The sequence below is a fragment of the Haliotis rufescens genome, unplaced genomic scaffold (assembly GCF_023055435.1).
Source record: "Haliotis rufescens isolate VD_foot unplaced genomic scaffold, xgHalRufe1.0.p SCAF_6, whole genome shotgun sequence".
Classification (NCBI taxonomy): domain Eukaryota; kingdom Metazoa; phylum Mollusca; class Gastropoda; order Lepetellida; family Haliotidae; genus Haliotis; species Haliotis rufescens.
In genome coordinates this window covers 51,652,388-51,677,197 of record NW_025964334.1, presented here as the reverse complement: position 1 = coordinate 51,677,197, position 24,810 = coordinate 51,652,388, and the positions used below count along the sequence as shown (strand labels likewise).

At 40.9% G+C, this 24,810-nt stretch overlaps 1 protein-coding gene across 1 annotated transcript in view; it reads left to right on the top strand.

The window, feature by feature from the left end:
* Positions 1 to 578: 578 nt before the first annotated feature.
* Positions 579 to 24,810, top strand: part of LOC124138153 (MAM and LDL-receptor class A domain-containing protein 2-like) — a 120,557-nt gene continuing 96,325 nt past the window's right edge. Inside the window, exons 1-39 of the mRNA XM_048386546.1 lie at positions 579 to 735; positions 1,806 to 1,952; positions 2,390 to 2,652; positions 2,919 to 3,009; positions 3,382 to 3,579; positions 3,725 to 3,975; positions 4,092 to 4,182; positions 4,646 to 4,786; positions 5,561 to 5,820; positions 5,952 to 6,036; positions 6,386 to 6,490; positions 7,206 to 7,346; positions 7,753 to 8,015; positions 8,334 to 8,418; positions 8,837 to 9,028; positions 9,585 to 9,736; positions 10,057 to 10,173; positions 10,365 to 10,455; positions 10,912 to 11,052; positions 11,753 to 11,920; positions 12,347 to 12,529; positions 12,728 to 12,940; positions 13,336 to 13,595; positions 14,045 to 14,132; positions 14,930 to 15,106; positions 15,429 to 15,626; positions 16,053 to 16,214; positions 16,951 to 17,082; positions 17,629 to 17,888; positions 18,255 to 18,342; positions 18,714 to 18,830; positions 19,754 to 19,894; positions 20,458 to 20,805; positions 21,311 to 21,490; positions 21,833 to 22,086; positions 22,653 to 22,743; positions 23,039 to 23,185; positions 23,655 to 23,923; positions 24,319 to 24,490. Of these exons, the coding sequence (XP_048242503.1) occupies positions 660 to 735; positions 1,806 to 1,952; positions 2,390 to 2,652; positions 2,919 to 3,009; positions 3,382 to 3,579; positions 3,725 to 3,975; positions 4,092 to 4,182; positions 4,646 to 4,786; positions 5,561 to 5,820; positions 5,952 to 6,036; positions 6,386 to 6,490; positions 7,206 to 7,346; positions 7,753 to 8,015; positions 8,334 to 8,418; positions 8,837 to 9,028; positions 9,585 to 9,736; positions 10,057 to 10,173; positions 10,365 to 10,455; positions 10,912 to 11,052; positions 11,753 to 11,920; positions 12,347 to 12,529; positions 12,728 to 12,940; positions 13,336 to 13,595; positions 14,045 to 14,132; positions 14,930 to 15,106; positions 15,429 to 15,626; positions 16,053 to 16,214; positions 16,951 to 17,082; positions 17,629 to 17,888; positions 18,255 to 18,342; positions 18,714 to 18,830; positions 19,754 to 19,894; positions 20,458 to 20,805; positions 21,311 to 21,490; positions 21,833 to 22,086; positions 22,653 to 22,743; positions 23,039 to 23,185; positions 23,655 to 23,923; positions 24,319 to 24,490 (6,538 nt within the window). The 5' untranslated portion in view covers positions 579 to 659. The remainder of the gene's footprint in view (positions 736 to 1,805; positions 1,953 to 2,389; positions 2,653 to 2,918; positions 3,010 to 3,381; positions 3,580 to 3,724; positions 3,976 to 4,091; positions 4,183 to 4,645; positions 4,787 to 5,560; positions 5,821 to 5,951; positions 6,037 to 6,385; positions 6,491 to 7,205; positions 7,347 to 7,752; positions 8,016 to 8,333; positions 8,419 to 8,836; positions 9,029 to 9,584; positions 9,737 to 10,056; positions 10,174 to 10,364; positions 10,456 to 10,911; positions 11,053 to 11,752; positions 11,921 to 12,346; positions 12,530 to 12,727; positions 12,941 to 13,335; positions 13,596 to 14,044; positions 14,133 to 14,929; positions 15,107 to 15,428; positions 15,627 to 16,052; positions 16,215 to 16,950; positions 17,083 to 17,628; positions 17,889 to 18,254; positions 18,343 to 18,713; positions 18,831 to 19,753; positions 19,895 to 20,457; positions 20,806 to 21,310; positions 21,491 to 21,832; positions 22,087 to 22,652; positions 22,744 to 23,038; positions 23,186 to 23,654; positions 23,924 to 24,318; positions 24,491 to 24,810) is intronic.

The window sequence follows — 24,810 nt, the reverse complement described above, 5'->3', positions numbered from 1 at the left end:
ATATTCGAGTTACATAACAGCGGTCTTTAAGTAATCGAGTGGAGACCAGAAAATCCAGACTGATATTATGAGCAACAATCCACGCCGTCAGGGTCTGATGACGCGCAAGCGGTCAAGTAGCCGAACCTGACCATCCAGTCCATTGAGCCGACTCGTACAAGCATAGGTTGCTGGGGACCAATTATAACCCGGTATCCCCATGGGTATCAATGAACCACAAAAAGGTATTCTTTACCTTCTATTGCTAACACCAGACTTAAATGTGCCAACCGGTCGGGAATCTTCTTTTAAATATAAGTATTTCTTTCTGTGAGTGTCTGACTCAGATGCATAATATTGTAATTTGAAACGTTTGATTGACCAAAATGTATCATGTGTTCTCTGTGGTATAGAATGGTACATAAACAACGCAACAGTCATTGCTGCCCTCATTACACAACACAAGCAGTCATTAGTACATGTGCAACGATGATGATACACCACAGACAATCTTTCTTTTATCTCTATCGCTATCTACCGTCGACTTTGTCCGGGCCGGCAGTGCAAGGTAGTCCCGTATACCTAGCTGATAACGCTAGGACTTATATCCGAGACACCTCCCCCAAAAGCCAGTCTTCATTCGAAACGTCAAGGGGAAAGTGAACATTCTCATAGAATGAATGGTAGTTCCCCGAAGTAAGCGAATGACAGGATTTTTACCACTGCTCTTATTGGCGCTGGCAGTTGAGTTTTCAGGTATGTTTTGATTTATTCATTGAAACAATCAGTGCGTTACAAATATATCAGTGTGTTCTGATATTAGTCTTCGTAATTTTGTTGTGCTTTTGAGGTGAGTGTTTTTGTTAACACATATGTGTTATTGCAATTATAAGTATTACCATTTTCATCACACAACAAAACATTTACAATTTGATATGAATTCCAAGTTTAGCTATTTACTCCTAGTAAAGCAGTCATCTGGGCGGCGGGGTAGCCCCGAGGTAAAGCCGGAGACCCGGGTTCGATTCTCCACATTGAACAATGTGTGAAGCTCTTTCGCGGTGTCCTGCGTGATAATGCTGGAATAGAAACTGTTGTATTGCTAAACCAAATTATTAATTATGTACTATCTAGTTCGTTAATTAATAACAACGGGTCGAGCTAAAATTATTTCTGACTGAGAGAAATCATTATTATAAACATATGATGTTGGTAGCCTTGCCTGTCCAGTATAGGAGTGTGTCAGAATATCGAGGTCAAGACTGTGAAGGTCACAGGAGAGAATTCTGATTTCCGTCTATCGTGCTACAGCCTAATACTGTGCAGGTTCAGGTGTATAATGACTGAAGATATTCAGGCATGCCAGATACCTAAAGATGTTTTTGTTTTGTTAATGTTGTGTGGGGCGGTCGGGTAGCCTAGTGGTTAAAGCGTTCGCTCGTCACTCCGAAGACCCGGGTTCGATTCCTGACATGGGTACAATGTGTGAAGCCCATTTCTGGGGTCCCCCGCCGTGATATTGCTGGAATATTGCTAAAAGCGGCATAAAACCATACTCACTCGCTCACTCACTGTTAATGTTGTGATCAAAAAGCTCTCAAACACACGTACAAATTGAAACTTGGATTGAAAGATTCTACTTTCGCAAAATCATAGTTTATTGCTGGATTTGTTTGTGACCGATCACGAAGCTCTGCTTGTCTTTCAATGTTCAACTTCAATTGACTGGTCCTCCGACCTGTTACTCAAAGGATCACAGATCACAGCCTGATGATGTTATTCGTCTTTTGAGTTATCACACCTTCCTTTGAATTTTATTGTTTCAGCTGTTGGCGCCCAATTTGACTGCCCCTTTGAAACCGACTTCTGCCAATGGACCCAAGCTCAAGGAACGGACAAATTTGACTGGAAGCTGATAGCTGGAAGTACCCTAACAGCAGGGACTGGCCCAAGCGGTGACCACACCACTGGCAGTACGTCAATACGTCAATACATTTACCTCCGCTATTAATACTTACAATTAATAAGCTACAACCTACAATTTACAACAGTTTACACACTTTTACATAACATTATAATGTCCAACGGAAATGACATGGTATATTTCAAACTGTTGTAGATAATTACAGTTTTATTAAGATTTTATGTAAACTGATGACACGGATGCCCAAATAGTCTAAGGAGATTCGTTTCACTCAGTAGCATTACGTCCCTTAGCCGTACAAGGATCTAATGGTCGTGGGTTTCATTCCCATCGAATGTGGTCCTTGATCTGTTCCACAATACCCATGCTTGTGGGTTTCTCTAAAGAGACTGCGTTTGTTTAATACTGATCAGAACTGCATTCAAGCTAAGTCATCCACTGCTGTTTCTGAAGAACCCTATCTAACGTTGTTGACATTGTCCACAGAGGGACACTACGCCTACTTTGAATCTTCCGTTGGTGCAAATGGAGACAAGGCACAATTGATCAGTCCGACGTTGACGATCGCCAGTGGTCACTCAAAATGTCTGGTCTTCTACTACAACATGTACGGGGAGCACGTCAACGCCCTCAACGTGTACGAGAAGACCAACACGGCCAAAATGAATATCGTCTGGACGCGCCATGGCAACCAGGGAGCCAACTGGACGGAGGCAAGAATCAACCTACCAGTGGCTACAAACTTTCAGGTGGGTCAAGGTTATACATATTGTCATATAGTTTGAAATGCTTTCATGCGTTGCATAAGGTTATGCATGCTGTTGTTTCCATGTGTCGATATGATGTCATTTGTTTCATGTAATTGTGTGCTACGATCTGAAGCGAATGGTTAGTTTTGTTGTTGCAATATTTCTTAAAAGATTCAGATTAGTATTTAATATTTGGCTGAGAAAACATTGCAGTGAGAAAGAGAACATAACATTTTTGTTATTTCCCAATATGGATTCGTCTATAGGTTGTAATCGAAGCTGTTCGAGGACGGGGATGGAAAGGAGACATCTCCATAGACGACACTAAGACTGTCAACGGCCCCTGCCCTCCGCTAGGTAATAACTCAACTACATGTTACTTACATGGCTTAATGATACAAACTCGACCCAAGTCTAATGCGATATTCGAACATCACATTATAATTAGTCCTCTGGGAACAGTTCATCATCACCCCGCAGAGAAATAATGTCTTAGTTTCGCAAGGCAATAACCTTGAGATCTGGCAACACTGACAATGGACACCAGATGATACAATCTAGTTTCCCTTTAAGACGGTTTGGTGGAAATGTGATCTATCGTCGCTTTGATCAATGTGAATTCTCGTTCATTTTATCGTGTTGGACAGTAACACATCCTTTTCTGTTTCTTCATACGAGAGGCATTTCAGATGAAGATACACTGTCCAAACTATATGCCGTGTTTTCCAGGAACCATTTTACCATCGGTACCCCCTGGGGCCAGGACTACTCCGATGCCGGTGTCAACGTCGTGCAACTTCGAGACGAAAGCTGTTTGTGGCTACACTCAGGACAAGAGTGATAACTTTGACTGGAGATGGTCCACTGGTTCAACAGCATCCGCCATGACCGGTCCTAACAATGACCACACTTACGGTACACCAGCAGGTGAGGATACTAACCAACAGATCATGGCTGATTACCTAACGAACATCTTTCTTAAATAAGAGCCTTTGTCATTTTCCGCATTTATTTAATCTTCAGTGGATGTTTTACGCCATCAAGTTCATAATGTAGATTGATTTCCTCCCAGGCCACTACATGTACATGGAGTCCTCTGATGCCCGACCAAATGCAAAGGCAAGGATAATCTCTCCAAGACTCCCAGGAAGTGGAACACGATGCCTTCAGTTCTGGTACAGCATGTTTGGTCAGCAGGTGAACACGCTAAACGTCTACGCCAAGTCCCGAAGTCTAGGCAATGTATTGTGGACACTGTCCGGGAACCAGGGGATGGACTGGAAGATAGCACAAGTGACCATACCAGGGGGATCAAACTACAACGTAAGTCTACTGCTGTCTTTTTATTACCTCTCTCTCACATAATGAATTGTTTCCGTCTCGTTAAATATACTGTTTCAACCAGCCCACATACAGTCGTGTATTTCCTGTTACTACAGATCGTGTTTGAAGCCAGTCGAGGCACAGGTGTCCATGGGGACATCGCCATTGATGACATCCTTCTGAAACAAGGCTCATGTCCACTGCCGGGTAAACCAACCAAACATTAAAATATTGACACAAACAAATACTAATCACAATCTTACAAACTTCACGCCCCGTCCTACAGATGTTCTCCCTGCGAATACACGTACAGTGAAACCCAGTTTATCGGGATGTGAGTGTTCCCATATTAACGACTTTCTTGATTAACGAATCATAGGCAGATAGTTTTGTCTCTTGTTTATGTATCTAAGCATTCCCAATGCCAATCGTCAGTAAAACCAAGTTTACTAATTAACGGGTTCCCTTTAAATGGAAGAAATAGCTCCCTGATCAGAGTGTTACAAATGAGTGTCAAGATGTAGGTGATTAAAGGAAGCCCCATATAACAGTGTTATCAATGAGTATCAATATGTAGGTGATAAGAAGTTGTTCCACGTTTGACAGTCATCTTACCTTTTAAGTATCATGCTGTGTTGTTGCCCTTCTTAACCCTGCATTCCGCCTGCAGCGACTTGCGACTTCGAGCACGGCACCTGCACCTGGCTGAACACCCAGAGGAATGATGACTTCGACTGGATCATCCACCAGGGCAGCACTTCCACGGCCAACACGGGACCACCCAGCGACCACACATCCAGACGATCGACAGGTGCGTATAGTGATTTGATAAAGCATTCAATCGTCTCACAGAAGACTCAGACACGATGCTAGTGGTACATGTCTTGCTGGAACATTGCTTGTAGCAGTGTAAAACCTTGTGTACTTGACACTTGGACGAATATTAACGTACACAAGTACGATAAGGACAATACTGCAAATATTATCACTGAATTTGTAACGAAAGGAGAACCGTATATAGTTATAGTTAATAGAGTTATTGCTGATGTTCAGTAAGTTCGTTTTATCCCCCAGTTCGTTATAAGCATGTTTTATAACCGTAGGTAACTGTATTTACCAAACAATGTTCAAGAAGTAATGATGGTGCGGAGATATATTCTGTTACTGTTCATAAGCACCACAACAGCAATAACAAGAAGAAGATTCATTATATGTTTCTAATGAAACACATACTATCAATGCTCATCTATTCTTCTTCTTCTTCCATTATAAATACGAGCGACCCGTGAAGATTCCAGGCTAGAATAGGTCTTCAGCAACCCATGCTTGCCGTTAAAAGTGACTGTGCTTGTCTAAAAAGGCGACTAACGGGATCGGGTGGTCAGGCTCGCTGACTTGGTTGATGCATGTCATCGATCCCAATTGCGTGGATCGATGCTCATGATATTAATCACTGGATTGTGTGGTCCAGACTGATTATTTACAGACCGCCGTCATATAGCTGGAATATTGCTGAGTGCAGCGGTAAACAAAAAACACTATAAATACGAGCATGAATAGGAAAAGAGTGTTGATGTCTTGACAGGTCACTACATGTACATTGAGTCAAGTGCCCCACAGAAACATGGAGACAGAGCCCGCTTTGTCAGTGAAACACTCCCAAAGAGTTCCCAGAGGAAATGCTTCCAGTTCTGGTACAACATGAAGGGCAGCGACATCGGCACCCTACGCGTCTACGTCGTCACGGGGCAGACCGAGACGGTCGCGTGGCAGCTTAGCGGGACACAACCGTCAACATGGGGGTTCGCTAGAGTGCCTGTCTACTCCCCACACAACAACTTTAATGTAAGAATCACATGTATCGCAATAATCATAATGTGCTGGGGATTTCTAAGACCAAGTACGGATAGGACGAAAGGCCTTGATTTATCGATTATGCTTAATTAACACGTTTATACGGCGTATGTCTATTTCAGATCATTATTGAAGGCATTATTGGAACTGGTCCTAGTGGAGATATTGCAATCGATGATCTGGCGCTCAGAACATACACATGCGGAGGTTTGTACATGGATCGTGTTGTTTTTTGTAGTTCGCGAAGTTATTTATCACCACATGTGCATCATACATTACGACGTTATTGTTTACCAAATGTTGGCGATGTTTTACATATTTGTATGATTATATTGTTAATGCAAAACTAACAACTTGGCTCCGTCTCCATATGCTATAGAATATCGTAGCGCACCTTGATCAGGGTGAACGTTCGCTTATAGCACTAGAAAAAGAGATTGAACACGCTCAGAGAAGAACGGAACATCAGTCAACTGAACACATGTTGTTTTCATCAATAATATAAGTAACACTTCCCATGATGTTTTTTCATAAACAGGGCCCTTTTTTTTTCTAGTGACGCCAACAAAAGCTAAGCCTCTGTCAGCAACAACTACAGCCACCACCACATTGAAGCCGACATCAACTACTCCGAGGAAGTCCACTGCCTATGTTCCATCATGTACGTAAACATTTTTGTGGACCTTCTCAACTTTCACTGAGGTACGGATATTCTCTCTTCAAAGTCGCGTCCCTTAGGTTGCGAGGTTTGTCAGCGACATTCTCGTTCTCGTCAGATCACGAAAGGTAAACAGCTGAAGCCTGCATCACTTCAGGGTGTCCTCCCACATCAAGCAGACACGCCGATTTGTAAATACTGTTTAAGGCGGCGTTAAACTAAACTCACTCACCCACACTCCTTGAAAAGTAACACATTTTCACAGATCGATAGGGCTAGTTTGTCAGCAAGGCCTTGAGCGTACGATTTCAATTCAGTTGAACCAAAAAGTATAATGCTATGAGTATGCGTTCTTGAGCATTGTGCCTTCAGCGTTTGACAACAAATGACTGGTTATAACTAGAATACAAAGTATACCGCTCTAACAATACCCATTTCCTTTACTTTCATAATAAAATGCAAAAATATTTATATAAAAAATGCATGCATGTTTCGTTGGTGGTCAATCGTAAGACAGGTTCTTGTTGAGTTATATGACATTCCTTGACTCACTCTCTAGCAAATCCTCCTATTTCAATTTTTGGAGGAAACCAGCATTCAATATGGTACATGGCTTAACGCTTTTGGCATTTTAAGTAACAAACTGTTATCCATAAATTAAAGTGTTTTGGTCTATTTCACTGTAACTATAGAACAGTCGATGTTTCATGGGTTTCAGCGTCTAAGCCTGTCACCTGCAGTTTTGACAACGATATGTGCAGCTGGATTCAAATGAAGAACGACAACTTCGACTGGACGCGACATCAGGGATCAACATCGTCCATCGGGACTGGGCCCCCGAGTGATCACACAACAGGCAGTAAGTATACTACGTGATATGTAACTCGATCCACCCAAACAAATAATACGGAAGATATTTGATAATAACAATTTAACTACAATAACTGGCAATGAAGTACTTTAGTGTTTGATTATTCACGCGTTTTTGCCTTATTAGGTGTATATTGCTGCACCATGTAGTGCATATTTCTAAACCTGATAACTTCTGATTGATTTACAATAATGTGCATTGTCTTAGATATTGCCTGTCGTTTGGGGCGACTACACTGGACCAGGTATGGTGAGGTTTGGTAACGAGCAGTACAACTATCCAAGTAGAAATGCGATAGTATGGAGAATAGCTTCACCTTCCCACAATGTCGACCTCCAACATTGGAGATGATGATAGAGACATTTTTCACGTATTTAAATCCTATGTGTTTCAGAGGGGTACTACCTCTACACAGAGGTGAGTGGAAAGACGGCCAACAAGACTGCCAGAATTCAAAGCAAGACCATCACCCCTCGCATGGTGACCCAGTGTCTGTCTTTCTGGTACCACATGCACGGCGACCACATCGGCACACTCAACGCTTACATCAAGTCCACCCCCACCATCGGTAGCCCGGTGTGGACCAAGACAGGAGCCCAGGGATTGAACTGGAACCAAGCACAGATCACCGTATCCAGAGGGCACACGCCATATTCAGTAAGTAGAATGCTTAGGGGTTCACAAGCTTGGACGTATTTTCCTATCAATAGTTTATTCGTTTCATGTACCACTACTGCTGCTGCTGCTACTACTACTACTACTACACCTAGTACTACTACTACTTTTACTGGCTACTGCTACGTCTACTAATATTACTAATACTATTACTATTACGACTACCACTGTTATTACTACTACCATATCTACTACTGCTTCTACTGCTACTGCTGCCACTATTGTGTTTATTACTTGTATCCTAGGGAACCTTGTTTTGCTATTTTGAAAAGTTGTTGAAATGATGACATGTTGTTGCAGGTTGTCATTGAATCTGTGACTGCTAACGGGTATAGGGGAGACATTGCCATTGATGACGTGGGATTGGCAGATGGAGCATGTACAGGTACATTATATTGCAGATTCTGTCGCCATCATCAAATAAATAATTAATGTGATAAAGATATTTAGCCTTTTCTGTTAAAATGGGTAACGATGTACTAAGTATTTTTTAATTTAAAAACAAATAGAAAATGCTCATGCTTACTTTCATAAAAGCTGCAAAACTTTGTCCAAAATCAAATGAAATCCATTAAATGATTCCGGATGTGTCATTAGCATTTGTTTATGAATCACTTTCAGATAGTTATTGCACCAAGTATTCGCAAAAAGGCGAGCATATCCCGCTTCACAAACATATGCAAAAGCAAGTCAATTATTCACCTGAAGAAAAAATGTGAAAATTTATTTCATCAAATTGAATGTAACTGAATATTATTCGGGGGTAACCAACTCATTCACTCATTCACCCGCTCTCTCCCAAGGAGCAACTGGACCGACTGTCCACACCACTGTCCACCCAGGTCAGGTCGTCAGGAAATGTGACTTTGAAGATAAGGCAATCTGTGGCTACACCCAGGACAAAACGGACACCTTTGACTGGACGTGGACGGCACATACAACGACCAGCTACGGCACAGGACCTAGCAATGACCACACATATGGAACAACAAGTGGTAGGTATCTGTGAGGTTAAGAAACTAGGATTCCATTCCCAGGTTCGCCCTGAAGGTTTCAAGATGCCTTGCCTTGGCAGTGCGTTTCACCAAAGTGGCAAACGTCTAATACCTGCATCACTTCGGCCCTTCCACCCTCATCAAGATGATACACCGTGATAAAACTTGAATATTGTTGGCGTTGAACCAAACTAACTCACTCTTGGTCATCTATGGGATAATGACGTTATGGGTCTAATAGTTCTGGAATGATATACCACGTTAACGGCAACTAAATCTTCAAAGTTTCATCTTTGAGAGTCCGTGATAGGAAGTGGTTTATAGACTTATTATTTGAACATGCAATTTCAATATAAAATCATTTTTGATAAACATGTAAAATATAACCATATAAAATGCAGCTGACGTCGTAGAGTAACGTTCCAAGACAACCGAGACCGGAGATCCAGAGACGAATATCAACCTTGGCCTCACCTGATAACAAATATCTTTTTCGTGATAACCGAGGTTCAGGATAACCAGAGTGAACAGAGTGTTTTCATCTATTTTCGTTCAGGGCATTATCTGTTCACTGAAGCATCTTCCCGTAGACAGGGAGACAAAGCACGCATCTTGACGCCAGTCTATCATGACACCCAGGCAATGTGCGCCCAGTTCTACTACCATATGTACGGGGCTACGATGGGAACTTTTAACGTCTATGCTGAGGTATGTCAAATTCATATTTTCATGGTGTTTCTCCGTCTTGAATCGTTTTGATGTGAAACGACCGATTCATATTAATTTCGAAAAAGTGCTGATATTTATTAATCAATATTGAATCAGGAAATTAAAAATATTTTTATAAGAGTATTGGGTGATCCTGACAATAATATTCTTGTAGTTTCGAAAGAATATGATCACACATATTTTCTCAAAGTTATTTATGTCCTTTTCATAGAATACGTATTCTGAAATGACCTGTAATGATATTATCTCCATACGGTCATATATGTATGTATATGTGTAACATTAAAAACTCGTTGCAGGTCGGAAATAGCACAGGTCGACCATTATTTTCACGTAAGGGTAACCAGGGCAACAAATGGATAGTTGGTCAGGCAACAATCCCAACATCCACTGCAACTTCCGCTTTAGGATACCGGGTGCGTAGTCTACAACACCTCCCCACCCCTATAATGCATTTTATCACTGACACTATATTCATTAAATCTTTAATGTCTGGCACTAAGAAATTGCATTCATCATTCAATCAGCGAAATATATAACGTGTGGCTAAGGTCTTATGACAACAATTACCAGGGCGATAATAATAAATGCTTTATATGGTATTTAGATGATGTTTGAAGGCGTCCGAGGCGCAAGCTACAGATCAGATATAGCACTGGACGATGTCAGTTTCACTGTGGGTGCATGTTCAAATCCTGGTAAGTTAAAAGCAAATGCTAACATTTGGCCGAAAACATAAGCTTGTCACCTACCAGTTTTCATTTACGCTACTGCAGCACATGGTTTACAGAGGAATTCACTCTACTGATATAAAATAGATGGACACAATGATTGACCAGATTGATCTTAACCCCTGATACCTGACTATTAACATTTCTTTCTTGAAAAAGGACAGCTGTCACTGTCCGGTTCCCGGTTCCTGGTCCAGAATTATCGTTGTAATATGTGCCCTCTGGAAATTGAAATTTGTCTCAGTGTGATAATTAATATTTTAAGACTTTTAGATTGGTCTTCAATAGAGTGTGGCAATTTCAGTTATTTCCATTTGATGTTTGTCAGTTCAAATCGAGATTGTGTATGCTATTTAAAGCTGAAAGAGCACTATTGTGTGTCTGAACGGGGAATTAGTTCTCTGTTACTTTCTTCATCTACAGGCGACTGCACATTCGAATCTGGTCTGTGCACTTGGAAGAACACTGCCATTGGAGATCAATTTGACTGGACTGAGGACTACGGTGGGACGTCAAGTACCTCTACTGGACCTTCAGTTGACCACACCCTCGGCACGTCAAGAGGTGAGCAGCCCAGTATATAACACAGATCATGTTGTTATGATTTAATGACGGTAAAAGTGAATGAGAAGAACTTCTTGTTTAACAATACCTTTTTTATGTCAAAGGACGAGATGGACGACTATCAAACCAGCGGTTTATAAATTTATGACACCATGTCGCCATTGTTCAATGTCCTTGACAAAGAATATTATCTGAGGTAAAATGCATTGTGACCCAGAGTTTCAGCAGTGATGGTGCTACGTCATGGTTCATCAAGTTCGCTAACACCTGGCGTCACAGTTTGTCAAGTGTTTCGTGTTTGTCTCATTTTTGTCTTGCTCAAGATATACAATTTGACAACCCCTAATTGACATCTTTATGTGTGGTATTTCCAGAGACGCTTAGACAATGAATTGGAACTATAAACACATTTTGTTTCATTTTGTCAGATACGAATACCTTGAACATAAACACATTGGCGTTTTAATTACATGTGCAATGCAAAATATAAAGGTTGTTCTTAGGCCATGCCGACCATCTAAGTTTACCTTCTTTCATGGGTAAAATGTGAATTGGGTCAATGCCCAATTTTGTATTGAAGTAGTAGCTATATTACGTTGTGTCAGTTCCACGTGAAAACAAGTGATAGAGGTAATATGATGGAGATACACGACCATGGATACCACCTAAGGTCATGCTGTTTTAACTGGTATATTTTCAGGCAAGTACCTCTACATTGAAACCTCGGCCCCACGACTGACTGGAGACAAGGCGTGGTTGGTCAGTGAAAGCTTTTCCCCTGTGACGTCCAGCGGCAGGTGCATCAACTTCTGGTACAGCATGTACGGGGCGACAGTCGATACTCTCAACGTCTACATCAGAGTGCCAGGTAAGTCGAACTTCCACTGCATGTAATCAACTGTGAATAATGATTTGGAAAGAAGATCATCTCGGTTCATATATATCTTACAGTATTAACTTATAAATGAGGAGCAATGTAATTTTCTTTGACTTTCATAAACGCATGATTGTATCGAATTAAACATCCTCATAATTGGTATTTCAAACTATCCTAATTTGTAACAATAATATGTTTAGTACGGAGATGACGTTCATAATTAATTCCTGTTGCAAGTACACCTCAAATCCTGTGATATTGATTGATGTCAAGTTTTCACAGTATAACAGTCTGTCAGTAATCAAAAAGACTAATCTTTATGACGCCTGCCTCATGCTTTTTCGTAATAATAGTGTATACATGTGTGTCACCCAGTGAACTTTGTTGTTAAACAAACTTCTGAAAATTCTCAAATAGGGCGAACAGACTACATGATCTGGCATCAATCTGGTAACCATGGCAACGGCTGGTTCAATGGTCAGGCACCAATCACAGAGAAGACCAAGAGTTACACCATCGTGTTTGAAGGGATCCGTGGCAGGAGTTATTCTGGAGACATCGCACTTGACGATATCTCCTTCACGACGTCGAACTGTGGAAGTAAGTGCTCAGTAGAGACTGTCACAGGAGCGATTGTCTTAATAAAGTAAATACCTATTATTTATATGCACTACATGTCTATCATGCTTGTGTTTCATTTGTGCAAATAACACAGTCATTTTGACCTTTTGAAAATAAACCAAATTGGTACCATTTTTTTTTAACCTAATTATACATCTCATTATTTATTTGACTCAGTACTTCCGACGAATGCCACTGCTGCTCCACAGACTACGGCACGAGTAACGACACAGGCAGTGGGGAAAGGAGCGTTTCCCTGCGACTTTCAGAACGACTTTTGTGGCTGGGTTCAGAGTACTAGAGCGGACCAATTTGACTGGACGAGGAACCACGGTGGCACGGGCTCGTATGGTACTGGTCCCTCATCTGACCATACCTTTGCCAACTCCAGTAAGAGTCCTTGAACTATTATTGCATTCATCTCCTCACAGCCACATTTCTTCGGCCAGTTTAAAACAATTTATAAATCCGTCCGAGTTTCCTATAGCAAATATTTACACTTGTCCTTGATTTATCATATTTCAAACCCTATGTTGGTTTAAATGGATACCATTGCTGTAATTTGGCTAGGATGTATGCCCAACGCCGTGTCAACACATCACACTACCTGGGTCAAAACTTACACGAGGATTGATATTTTAAGACATGTCAAAATCTCAAATGCAGACATAATCTTTTTAGGACTTTAAGCATCATGGTACCTTTGGCAATAAGTGGACAACCATTCTGCATTCTGCATATCCGGACATGGATTCAAGAATTAATCAGGTTCTTTTGTATTTTAGACGGCTATTACATCTACATTGAAACGTCAGGCTCAAGGAAAACTGGCGACAAGGCTCAGCTGTTCAGTCCCCAGGTCAAGGCAGGGCAGAGCTGTATCACCTTCTGGTACAACATGTACGGTGGCAACGTCGGGGCACTCAACGTCTACATTCAAACAGGACCAGCCATTCCCTCAAATCCTACATGGAAGAGGAGTGGCACTCAGGGCACCCACTGGATGAATGGGCAGATTTCAGTCAACCTCAAGACCCCTTTTAATGTAAGAACAAACAAGGAATCAACCTAATTGTAGCCACATGAACCTTAATCAAATTATGTTTTGTGAAAGCATGAGGAACACAGACTATTCTTGAATGCTCATTATTCTTCACAGAAGAGCACTATGACTTTAGTATTATTCATATGTTTTAAACATTTATCTTTTAGCTATATATGGTCCCTGAAATCAACAGATGTCATTGTGTTATGTAGTTCATTTATGTTAATCCTGATAATTTCTTTCATAACAGTACCGTCCGGATAAACGGGTGTCAGTTTTGACACTGCCTTTCCATTGGTAAAAATTATTCATATCAATTCTGAAGATGTTGTCCAAAACGAAGATTAATTCTGAACAAAAAAACTTATTGATATTCAGCTTAAAATAAATGTATTGAGAAAGCATATTACTGTTTTAAATTACATGTGACAATCTGATCATTGTTACAGGTGGTGATAGAAGGCGTGAGAGGCAATGGCTTTCAAGGAGATATCGCCATAGATGACGTTAACATCGCCAATGGCTCCTGTTCAGCAGGTGATAAAGTGTTTAAAAACCTCATCTCGGTTGACCAAATATTAATCGTTCTAAGGCACACATTTTACATGGCAAGTTAGTTACACATTAAAGAACGTGTAACGTTGTCCAATGTCAACATATTCATAATTATCAAGCGGGTGCACAGAATTGTAAAAGGGGGCACTTGAAATTAAACACATTGCCAAATGAATGCAAATAATTAAATAACGTAGACAAATATCGTATGTAATCCAAACCTGGATCATTGCTAATTGTGTTGTTAATATGTCACCAAAATGAAAGGGTTATATGTTTTAATACACAGAACAAAAAAGTTCGGGATCATGAAATTGTTTTTGAAATTGAGTGCTCAGTCTTCATTAAAAACATATCCCAAAAAATATTAACGATCCCTAAATTTTTTCAGTTTATGCCTTCATGATGAATGTTCACGGCTCTCAAGATATGTGTATGTCTATCTGTTTGATAGCAACGTATTCTCTTCTCTGATAAAGCAATGATAGGTCTAATCGTGTGAACACATACTTCAAACCAGAATCATTCAAAAGATCACAATGTAGTCTATCAGTATCGGTTATTCTATCCCATTAGTTCACATAAGGCATCTATTAAAAAATGTACCTTATATATTTAGTCATGAAAGGCTCCAGATTGGCCCCAATCGTGAACCTCGATGTATCAGCACCGAAGTAGATAGACGCCTACAGCTGCTTCACCTTGGGTTTCCTCCACAATAATGCGATCTTACTGTAATATTCTCTGTCACTCACGGGTCAAACATTCATATTATACAGGAACAACAGTGGGGCCCTCGTCAAAACCAACCGCTGACAAATGCAACTTTGAGGCCAGTAACCTTTGTGGGTTCACTCAAGACCACTCTGACAAGTTCGACTGGACAAGGGCTGTGGGGTCAACCTCTTCCTCTGGCACTGGACCTGGCAGTGACCACACTTATGGGACAAGATTAGGTATGGATGTCCGTCCGTTCTTTCGCAAACATTAGCAGTCATGAGTTGCTGGTTGCTTCTTCTTAGAACCACATCGTCAAACTGAAGTCATGATACTTTGAATTTCAGTTGTAACACGTTTGTGTCTGCAGCCATTTACATGCTATAATTTGTGTGTTTCTTCTGTTGCCTTAAGGTAAAGGTGTCAGTACCTTAACGCTTCAACCACGGGTGATTCCTGACGTTAATATCAGTCATGTAGTTCCTTTTGTTACAGAAATATTCGTTTTTGGGCGCTTCTATTTCTCTTCTTGTGCAACATGTTTCCACTTTCTTGACGCAGGTCACTACATGTATATTGAGACATCTGCTCCTAGACGACCCAATGATGTTGCACGACTGAATTCCTTCATATTGACTGGACCCACCTCACCAACATGCGTAACTTTCTGGTACCACATGTATGGAACTTCAATCGGTACTCTGAAAGTCTATGTCTTGAGAAATGGTGCCAGGGGTTCTCCAGTTTGGCATTTGTCAGGTAAGGCGTAAAGATTAGTTATTATTCCGATAGCAAGTTCATCCAGCCAAAACTGGGAGTGATGTCATTGAAGTAAATACCCGCCACGCCGTTGGCGATGGATTTATATCTGTCACATTGTTTGAGTGAAAGCATCGATAATAAAAGTGACAAATGATTTCGATAATCATCCAACTGTATCCAACACAATAGTGACCCTCTTTCTCTAGATCAAGGAACCACACAGGTGTGTGTATATATATGTGTGTGTTTCAGATACATACATGTATATATATATACGTTTGTTTATATATATATATATATATATATATATTATATATGTGTGTGCGTGTGTGTGTGTATGTGTCGTTCGTTCACCAGTAGTTCCTTCGTCAAATTGCCACAACCCGACAAACCCGACTCACTAACTCACTCACTCGTTAACAGGAAATCAAGGTAACTCATGGAACATCGCGAAGGTCTCTCTCAAGACTGTGTCAAGCAATACGCCTTACCAAATTGTCTTTGAGGGCATCGTGGGAAGAAGCTACCTGGGTGATATTGCGATCGATGATTTCAGCGTGACAGCAGGCGCCTGTTCAACAAGTGGTAAGTTAAATTGTTAATATCGTCAATAATTGAAGTAAGGGTACCTTTAACCAAAGATCTATATCAAATCTTATATTAAATTATACAGATTCATGAAATCTAACATTACGATTCATTCGAATGTGACACCAGTGCCTTTAAAATAATCCTCTTGGAGAGAAACAAACATCACATTGAACCAAAAATCAGAAACAGGATCAAGAGTGTTTAGTTGTATCTGAAACATACCATTGGCCCAGACATTTTTCTTGAGCCGTGCCATAGACTAGAGTGTTGGTTCAAGGCTTTGCTCTTCAGTCGGAACACCGTGAACATTGTATGATGTTTCTTTATTGGGGTCACTCCATGGCCGGAGGTATCCCAGTCTTCTAAGACGCCGCGGTTTGCTGTGCAGATTTGCGTCCTTTGGGCACGCGAGAAACCAATGATTGTGGGTTCGAATCCCCGTTTGCTATGATTATGTTTCTAGGTTTGTCAGCACCATACCCGTAATCGTTAGTTTCACCAAAGTGGTAAACGTCTCAGACCTGCATCACTTCAGGCTTTCCTCCCACATTAAGCTGACACGCCACTGTTAAACCCAACTCACTTACTCATGGCTGGAATATTGCAAAATGTAGAGTAGAACCCTGCTCACTCACTAACTAACTCATTTAGCAGATGACATTATATATAATATCACTTTTAGATGACGTACCAAAATATTTTGTATTCAATAAACTTTCTGTATTTTTAGTGAACTGCAATTTCGATAGTGGGCTGTGTTCGTGGCGAAATGACAAGACCGACAAGTTTGACTGGACTCTCAACAAAGGCACGACGGGCAGTGGAGGCACTGGGCCAACAACTGACCACACCAGTGGACATGGTAATGTCGGAATGTGTTATGTGTCAAATGATCTGTTTCTTGAGAAGCATTTTCCTACCTCTTAAATGACATTTTGAATGAATAAAAGCGACAAAACCCGTTCCATAAAATGCTACCAAATAAGTACGTTTAAGTTTTGGAGAATCTGTCACACATAATATAGAAAAAGTATATAAACTGTACAATTGTACAGATATCCGTCCTTCCGCAAAGGTTTCACGAACGGAATTGTTAGTCTTTACAAACACGGATGGTAAAATAATAATAACATTAATTATTATTATAATAATGATTATTTTCCATGTATAGTAAAACGCAAAATCTGGTTGTTATTTCTTTAGATTATGACAAATATGGTTTAGACTCGACATTTGATCCTGACATGACCTGGCTTATGTTCTCAAGGGTCTGTGGGAAAGCCCAGTTGGTGGAACATTCGCTCGTTCTGTTCCTTACATTGTGTGAAGGCATTTTTTGTATCCCCTGTACAGTGTTGAAAGGTATATAACCATCCTAAGTAATTATATGAGGTCATTGGTGTTCCAGGAAAATATGTCTTCATCGAAGCCTCAGCCCCAAGGGTTTCCGGAGACAATGCCAGACTCCTCAGTGCCAACATCCCCGCCTCCAACACAACCTGTTTCCACTTCTACTTCCACATGTACGGCACCACGGTTGGCACGCTGCGGTTGTACTCCCAGCAGTCAGGCTCGAACCCACTGCCAATATGGGAGTTGACAGGGGCCAAGGGAAATACCTGGCAACAAGGGCAAATTAAAATACCACCCACCACATCAGACTTTAAGGTACAGTCAACACTTTTTGCTAGACCAAAGAAATATATATTTTCGTTTTACTAGTTTCTGTGGCAATATAGCAAGGAGCATTAGACGAAAATATAATCAGGATTGTCAAGATGTAGAAGCAGTGGATATTTGAAACAGTATAGTAGGGAATGAATACAGAGGCCATTATAAAGTAAGTACTCTTTTTTCTGAATATTGACAAGTAATAGAGAGGATATAACCAGAAAAAAACTTATCTGTTATCTTGTGATGCATGTATTCCTAATGTACGTATTAATCGTATCCTCAGTCCGAGTACACCATAAATATTACAATAAACCAAATGAAAGATGTAGAAAAAGCTAATCATGCTTCTACCGTGTGCAGATCATCGTGGAAGGTGTCCGAGGTGGCAGCTGGACAGGAGACATTGGCTTAGATGACGTCACTATTGACAATGCAGCTTCATGCCAAAGTGAGTTCCAAGATTCTTGGTAATTTAACCCCAAATAATGATTCAATACTATCGTGAATAAGCATGCTGCACTGAATCGCAAAATGAAGACAAACACAATTCTTTGCGGTTATATTAACAGTATGTATCAAATCAACAGTGGCAGAGATGGTCCAGTGGGCAAAGGTGCACAACTTGCCACGGATCAACTTGTCTTTGTTTCGAATCAGAGAGTCGCCTGAACTATGATCCATGTTTTTTTCACTATCGTGCTAATGCTCGTATGCTTCACTGACGGTTTAAACGTCTAATACCTTCGTTTCAGGCCACGGTGTTGAACTGACATCAATGCCACTACACACAATATTCTGAGCATTAACATTGTGTTTCAGGGATTCCCAATGCAGCAAGACCAACCGTGACCCAGAAACCAACAACTCGAATAACCACCACAGCCAGATCAACGCCGAAATCAACACCCAGCACCAAACCAACACCAAAACCTACAGGTTAGCATAACGCATTTCTGATGATCATGCACATTTCAGTAGTGACTTTACTTTTAAGTTGATATGTTACCTGCAAAAACATAAAATTCATGTTTTTTTCACTGTAGCACATTTGTAGATGGGTAACCAAGCTAGTGCTGAACGTGTTGTCATTTCTGGCCTTAGACTTGGGTTCGAATATTTTCGAGTCCACACATCATTGATGTCTCCCGCCTTGCAATGGCTCTGAAATGATTAATGCCGGTGAAATACCTACTCTCTCACTCATTCTTTAATTTTGCTGTTTGCATCAGGATCACAACTGACACTACGTTGTTTACTGTCATGTGATAGTCACGTGAATGAAACTAATTCAAATGTGGATTCCCATCAGAGAGATCACCTTTTGGATATTTTAATTCCTCGCTGAAAGCCGAAGATTACACTAAACGTGCGAAATCTGTTTTATTTTATTTTAGATGGAATGTTTTCTTGTCCTAAACTCAAGTAATTGTGTCAAGCCAGAACGAATTTCATCCTCATCTTGGGTTTAACGCTGCGCTTGCGATCAATTCAATTTCATATTGACGTTTGTGTGGCTGCTGTAACACAAGTCCAGTTTTATGCTGGTAGCCCAGGACGATACCCTGCTGTAGTTAAGCATGGAAGCCTTTTCAGACACATAATATTCAAACACTCTGAGATGGCCATTCCTTGTTTTATCCCCTCAATGCCGAGCGCCAGACAGCGTAACAACAGGAATCATCTTTGACGTCTTTGCTGTGACGCGGCCAGGGGATCAAACCACAGCCCTATCGCTCTCTGGCGCTCTTCTACTCCATCGGGGCAGTTCCAGTGTGTTACAAATCTTTGTCCGTAACCAAATATTTGTTTATTTTTTGTGTGATGACAGTGTGTGATGAAGATCGATCATTTTCACACAGGTGGCAAGAACTTTAACTGCAACTTTACCTACGACACGTGTGGTTGGACGCAGGACACGAGTGACAACTTCGACTGGGCGAGACATAGCGGACGTACAACGTCCAGTTTGACCGGACCATCGGGTGACCACACCACTGGATGTAAGTAGTGATGTTGGATGATGGTTGGTAGCCCAGTGGTTCTGCCCTCGCCCATCACAGGTCCGGGTTCGAATCTCTAAATATTCCGTATATTTTTCTTTTATCTACTGGGCTGTTGCTAGAAGACATATTGAAGGTAGCCATATACCGCCATGTGCAAACGTTCATAGGACGAGACTTACTTAACTTTCCTATTTGTAGTATCACAGTGTTTTCCTAACCAGTACGTTTTACACCAGTGTCGTGAGCAGAAAAACACATCCATTTAGGCGTTTAAAGCTCACGTGTAATTTTCAAATCGAGTATGGCTCTATGGTTTCATATAACGGCGTGTAAACTATGTCACTCTCAAAATTCCATGGCGCGAATTGTCAGTCGTTTCGTCATCTGGCTTGCAAAAATCAAAATACTGCATGTCCTAACCCTTATTTCTTATTGTAATTAAAATAAATCTGAATTTAATCTGACAATTTTTTTTTTTCGAGGAGCCCGTTATTGGCATCCCTCGCCTTGGTATTGCTTAAACAGTGACTGTAATAAGTCTCTCCTTTTTTCTGGAACAGCAAGCTTCTACATGTACATCGAGACGTCAAGGAATGGTTACAATTCTCTCGCTCGGCTTGTCAGTCCACCTCTCACCTTGACCAATGGTCAGACAATGTGCCTCACCTTCTGGTACAGCATGTATGGCCAAACTATCAACAACCTAAAAGTCTACTACAAGCGAAGTGGCGCACTGGGGAATGCCGTGTGGTCGAAGCACGGAACTCAGGGTCCTACATGGAAGAAAGCTACTGTTGACATCACGGGAGCGTCTCCACTTCAGGTGGTCTTTGAAGCCAGTCGTGGAACATCCTACACAGGAGATATCGCCATTGATGATATCAGTGCAGTTGCTGGCTCCTGTTCGGGTAATATTAAACATACTTGTTTTTATTCCCAGAATTTCCAAGCTATATAATTGAATGAAGGTGCGGTGAGCTAGACTGGATGTTAAAGCATGGGCTTGTCAAGACGAAAACCCGTCGATATTGTGGGATTATTGCAATCCCAGTTCAGTCAAACACACTGAAGCAGGCACCACATACTGAGTAAAAAAGTTCTGGTGTCTCTTGTCGTGATTTTGATGGAATTTTACTAAACACAGTGTATAAAAACATACTCACTAACTCACTGAGTTTTAATTTTTATCATCATCACATCTCAATACATTAAAACTATTTCTTTGTTTTTTTATACAATAGGCTGTCGATTTAATCAAATTGTTTATTTTCTCACATGCATCACTTAAGAGGAATTGCTTTGATATTTATTCGTGTATTTTCAATTTTCAATAAAGTGTTTTGAAAAAAGTGTTCAATCACAATGTTTAGTCGCCATTTTTCGTGAGATCGTGTTTCTTTGATGATGTTTTAGGGTCTTCAGGGACGGCAACAGGAAGCATCCCGTCCCTGCTGTCGTGTGACTTTGAACCCACAGACAGCTGCGGATATCATCAAGACACTTCTGACGACTTCGGCTGGACCAAGACGACTGGGACAACGGGTTCGGTTGCCACAGGCCCCACTGCTGACCACACCTACGGGACACGTGCCGGTCAGTTGTCACATTGTCCTGTCACACGCACCTCACACTGAAGCCCCTGTATCATTTATGTTTCAAGCTCTGTCTGAAGGCACATGCTTACTCTTTCTTCACACTGGACCCTATAATTTGTGTTACATTTTGGAATTGTTTATATATATCAAGGCCAGATCGTAGACTACCCTGAACTTTGTAAACGTACATATACTTAGAATTGTGTGTTTAAATTAAATACTTCAATGTCAAGAGTTCTTTTTGTTTTCACTTTCAATTTATTTTATACTCGTTATTTCTAAATATTTCACATTCGCAATCTAATTTACAACTATTTCATCCACCATATATAATGTACAGGGCACTATTTCTACATCGAGACGTCAGCACCCAGGAGACAGGGTCAGAAAGCTCGGCTCCTCTCCCCCACCACCCACACTGGGGGGACCAACTGTCTCACGTTCTACTACAGCATGTACGGGTCGCAGATCGGCCAGCTGAATGTCTACACCAAAGTTAACTCCCTAGGGTCACCGATCTGGACCCGGAAGTCCAACCAAGGCAACAACTGGAATGTGGCTCAAGTTACGATCAAACCACAGTTTGCTTTCCAGGTAAGAGTCCAAACACTTTAAGTCACAGACAGAAAATGGGTCTCCTTAAACACTTATATTTAGGGTGCGAAGGTCACGTTGCTATTCCCTGAGTAGTGACGTTGTACCTGGAGACACCATTTGAGTCGAATCTCAGACAACCCCTGATAATATGTAATGCTTTGACAGCACCTTACCCTTACTCGAGTACACCACCAGTAACAATGGAGGCAATCAAGGTTAGAATTTCTTTAGGCTATGTACTCAGTGAGTATAAAAAATTACGCATGTGACACATTCCTTTCTTTAGCCGAAGGGTAGTGAGTGAAGAATATAGTTTTCATGCCGCTATGTGACCTTTGTGCGAGGGTAAATAATGACTTGATTCACATCGAAGCGGTCTACAGTTATTAAAACCCTTGACCACGAATGTTAAAATTCAAACATTTGCGCAGCATGCTCGAGTTCGATGCTTAGACAACTGTGTCACAATGGTGTAGGGACCCTGACAGTCTTTGGAATTCACTGATACCCACATGGGTAGATAACTTCATTCTATGGTATAACTATTCACATTTTTTTTTCAGCTTGTGTTCGAAGGGGTTGTTGGATCTGGTTACCATGGCGATATTGCAATTGATGACGTCAATGTCACAGCTGGAGCCTGTGTTTCTCCTGGTATGTTTGTTGTGATACTCCTACATATCAGTTGCAAAAATCTGGAGAAAAAATACGAACAAGGGGAAATCTATTTTACAATTCTCAGTGTTGTTATCAAGACATTATCACTTCGGGACTTTTGCAGAGGTAACATTAAAACATAAACATATGCCTATGGTATGTTTTCTGGATTAATACTTTCCCATTTTTCGTGAGGACAAAATATAATACATGTTGTCCAAATTTTGTGGCTCTACATTTGTAATGTTTTCCCTAGGATGTATTTTTGCATATGGCTCTAATGTCGTTACAGGTACGTGCAACTTTGACAAACACACATTCTGCACATACAAGAATGTAAAGGACGCCACAGACGATTTTGATTGGTTGCTGCAACGTGGCCACACATCCTCTGTCAACACAGGCCCCACCGTCGATCATAGCATGGGCAACACGCAAGGTCAGCATCATTTTTCTTGCATAATCTAGATTAAGAGCATTATGCCCTATTAAGAGCGTTACATGAAAGAACCCTTCTTTAAAATATTTAATATTGAACTATTGTCAACGTTACCAATTTCTAGTCAAAGTCAAGATGTTGACAGTTGTGCCATATGTGAAAATTAATCCTTTTCTGTGAGTACTTCAGGCATCATTAACTTCAAGATTGATATTCATAATAAAATGTTAGATACAAGATAAGAAAGAAATTAGCTTTGAACGACACATTTTGTTTGCCAGGACTGCCGATTATGATTATTTGTTTAGCATGACAGCAGTCAATTTCAATTGCTCTTACAAAGTGAGAATCCTCTGCGAGAAGGTTATGGATGAACCACTAAATTCACAGATGTAAAGGCACCAGATTCAACACTGCCAGGCTGACACACATTGAAATAACTGAAATTCATATCCATCTTTTACGTCAGGAACATATGCCTACATTGAAACAAGTGCCCCAAGGAAAGCAGGTCAGAAAGCTAGACTTTACAGTGAAACGTTTAAACCAACGGGAGCCAACACCACTTATTGCTACTCGTTTTGGTACCACATGCATGGCGCATCTGTCGGAACTCTGAAGGTCAACTACGTCACCAATTCTACCTACCCTGGTACCACCTTGTGGCAGCTGTCTGGTAACCAAGCCAACGCATGGTCATTTGGGCAGTTCCCTGTTAAATCGGTTACGGAATTCCATGTAAGACACCTAACATTGACAATTATTTTAAGGATTATCAGTGAGACAGTGAGGATTGTCAGTGCGGCTTCAATCTTAAAGCCCCAGTCAATTCTCTTCCCAGGTCACTTCTCTGTCCCAAAGTAAATTTTAAAAAGTAAGCTAGTTCACGCAACCCCAATCAAATGACAAACATGTCAAACATATTTTTCTTTCAAAATATGGTTGGCTTTCATCGTTTGAATTTATGTCAATACATTATGTATGACGTAAGATTATGTTTCATTTACAATTTTAAAGAGGAAGTCAATATTTATTTCTTGCTTTTAATGATGGACTTTCATGTCGAATTCACAGTTTTATACATCCCAATGTTTGCCTGGAATTGACGTCTAATCTGAAGTTTTGCTTCTCAGATTATGTTTGAAGCTACGGTCGGGAGCAGCTATACTGGTGACATCGCCATAGATCAACTTAACTTCCACCCAGGGGTATGTGGCCTGACTCCTGGAAAAGCACGCCCCCTCGGGCAGACCACGCCGGCGTCAACCACCCCGAGGTCGACATACCCACCTACAGCCACGTCATGTAAGCTTAAACTCTTACATACCGTGAATCTCGTTAACCTCATGCTCACTTTACACGATATATGGTCAAAGACCATCAGACCCTATTGTCCGTGTGGATGCCTTATCTGTGGTCTAAAATCAATTGAGGATAATTAGTGATACAATGCAGATAAACTTAAGGACACGTAATGAGTATGTAACGAATACGCGTAACTCGTAATCTAAAGTTTCAAACTTTTTATCGATACTTTTTTATTTTCCTCATCATTTCCTTCATCGAAAATTTCAGCAACAAAAATTGTTGTTACTTGTATCTTTGGTTGACTTTAAGTAATAATT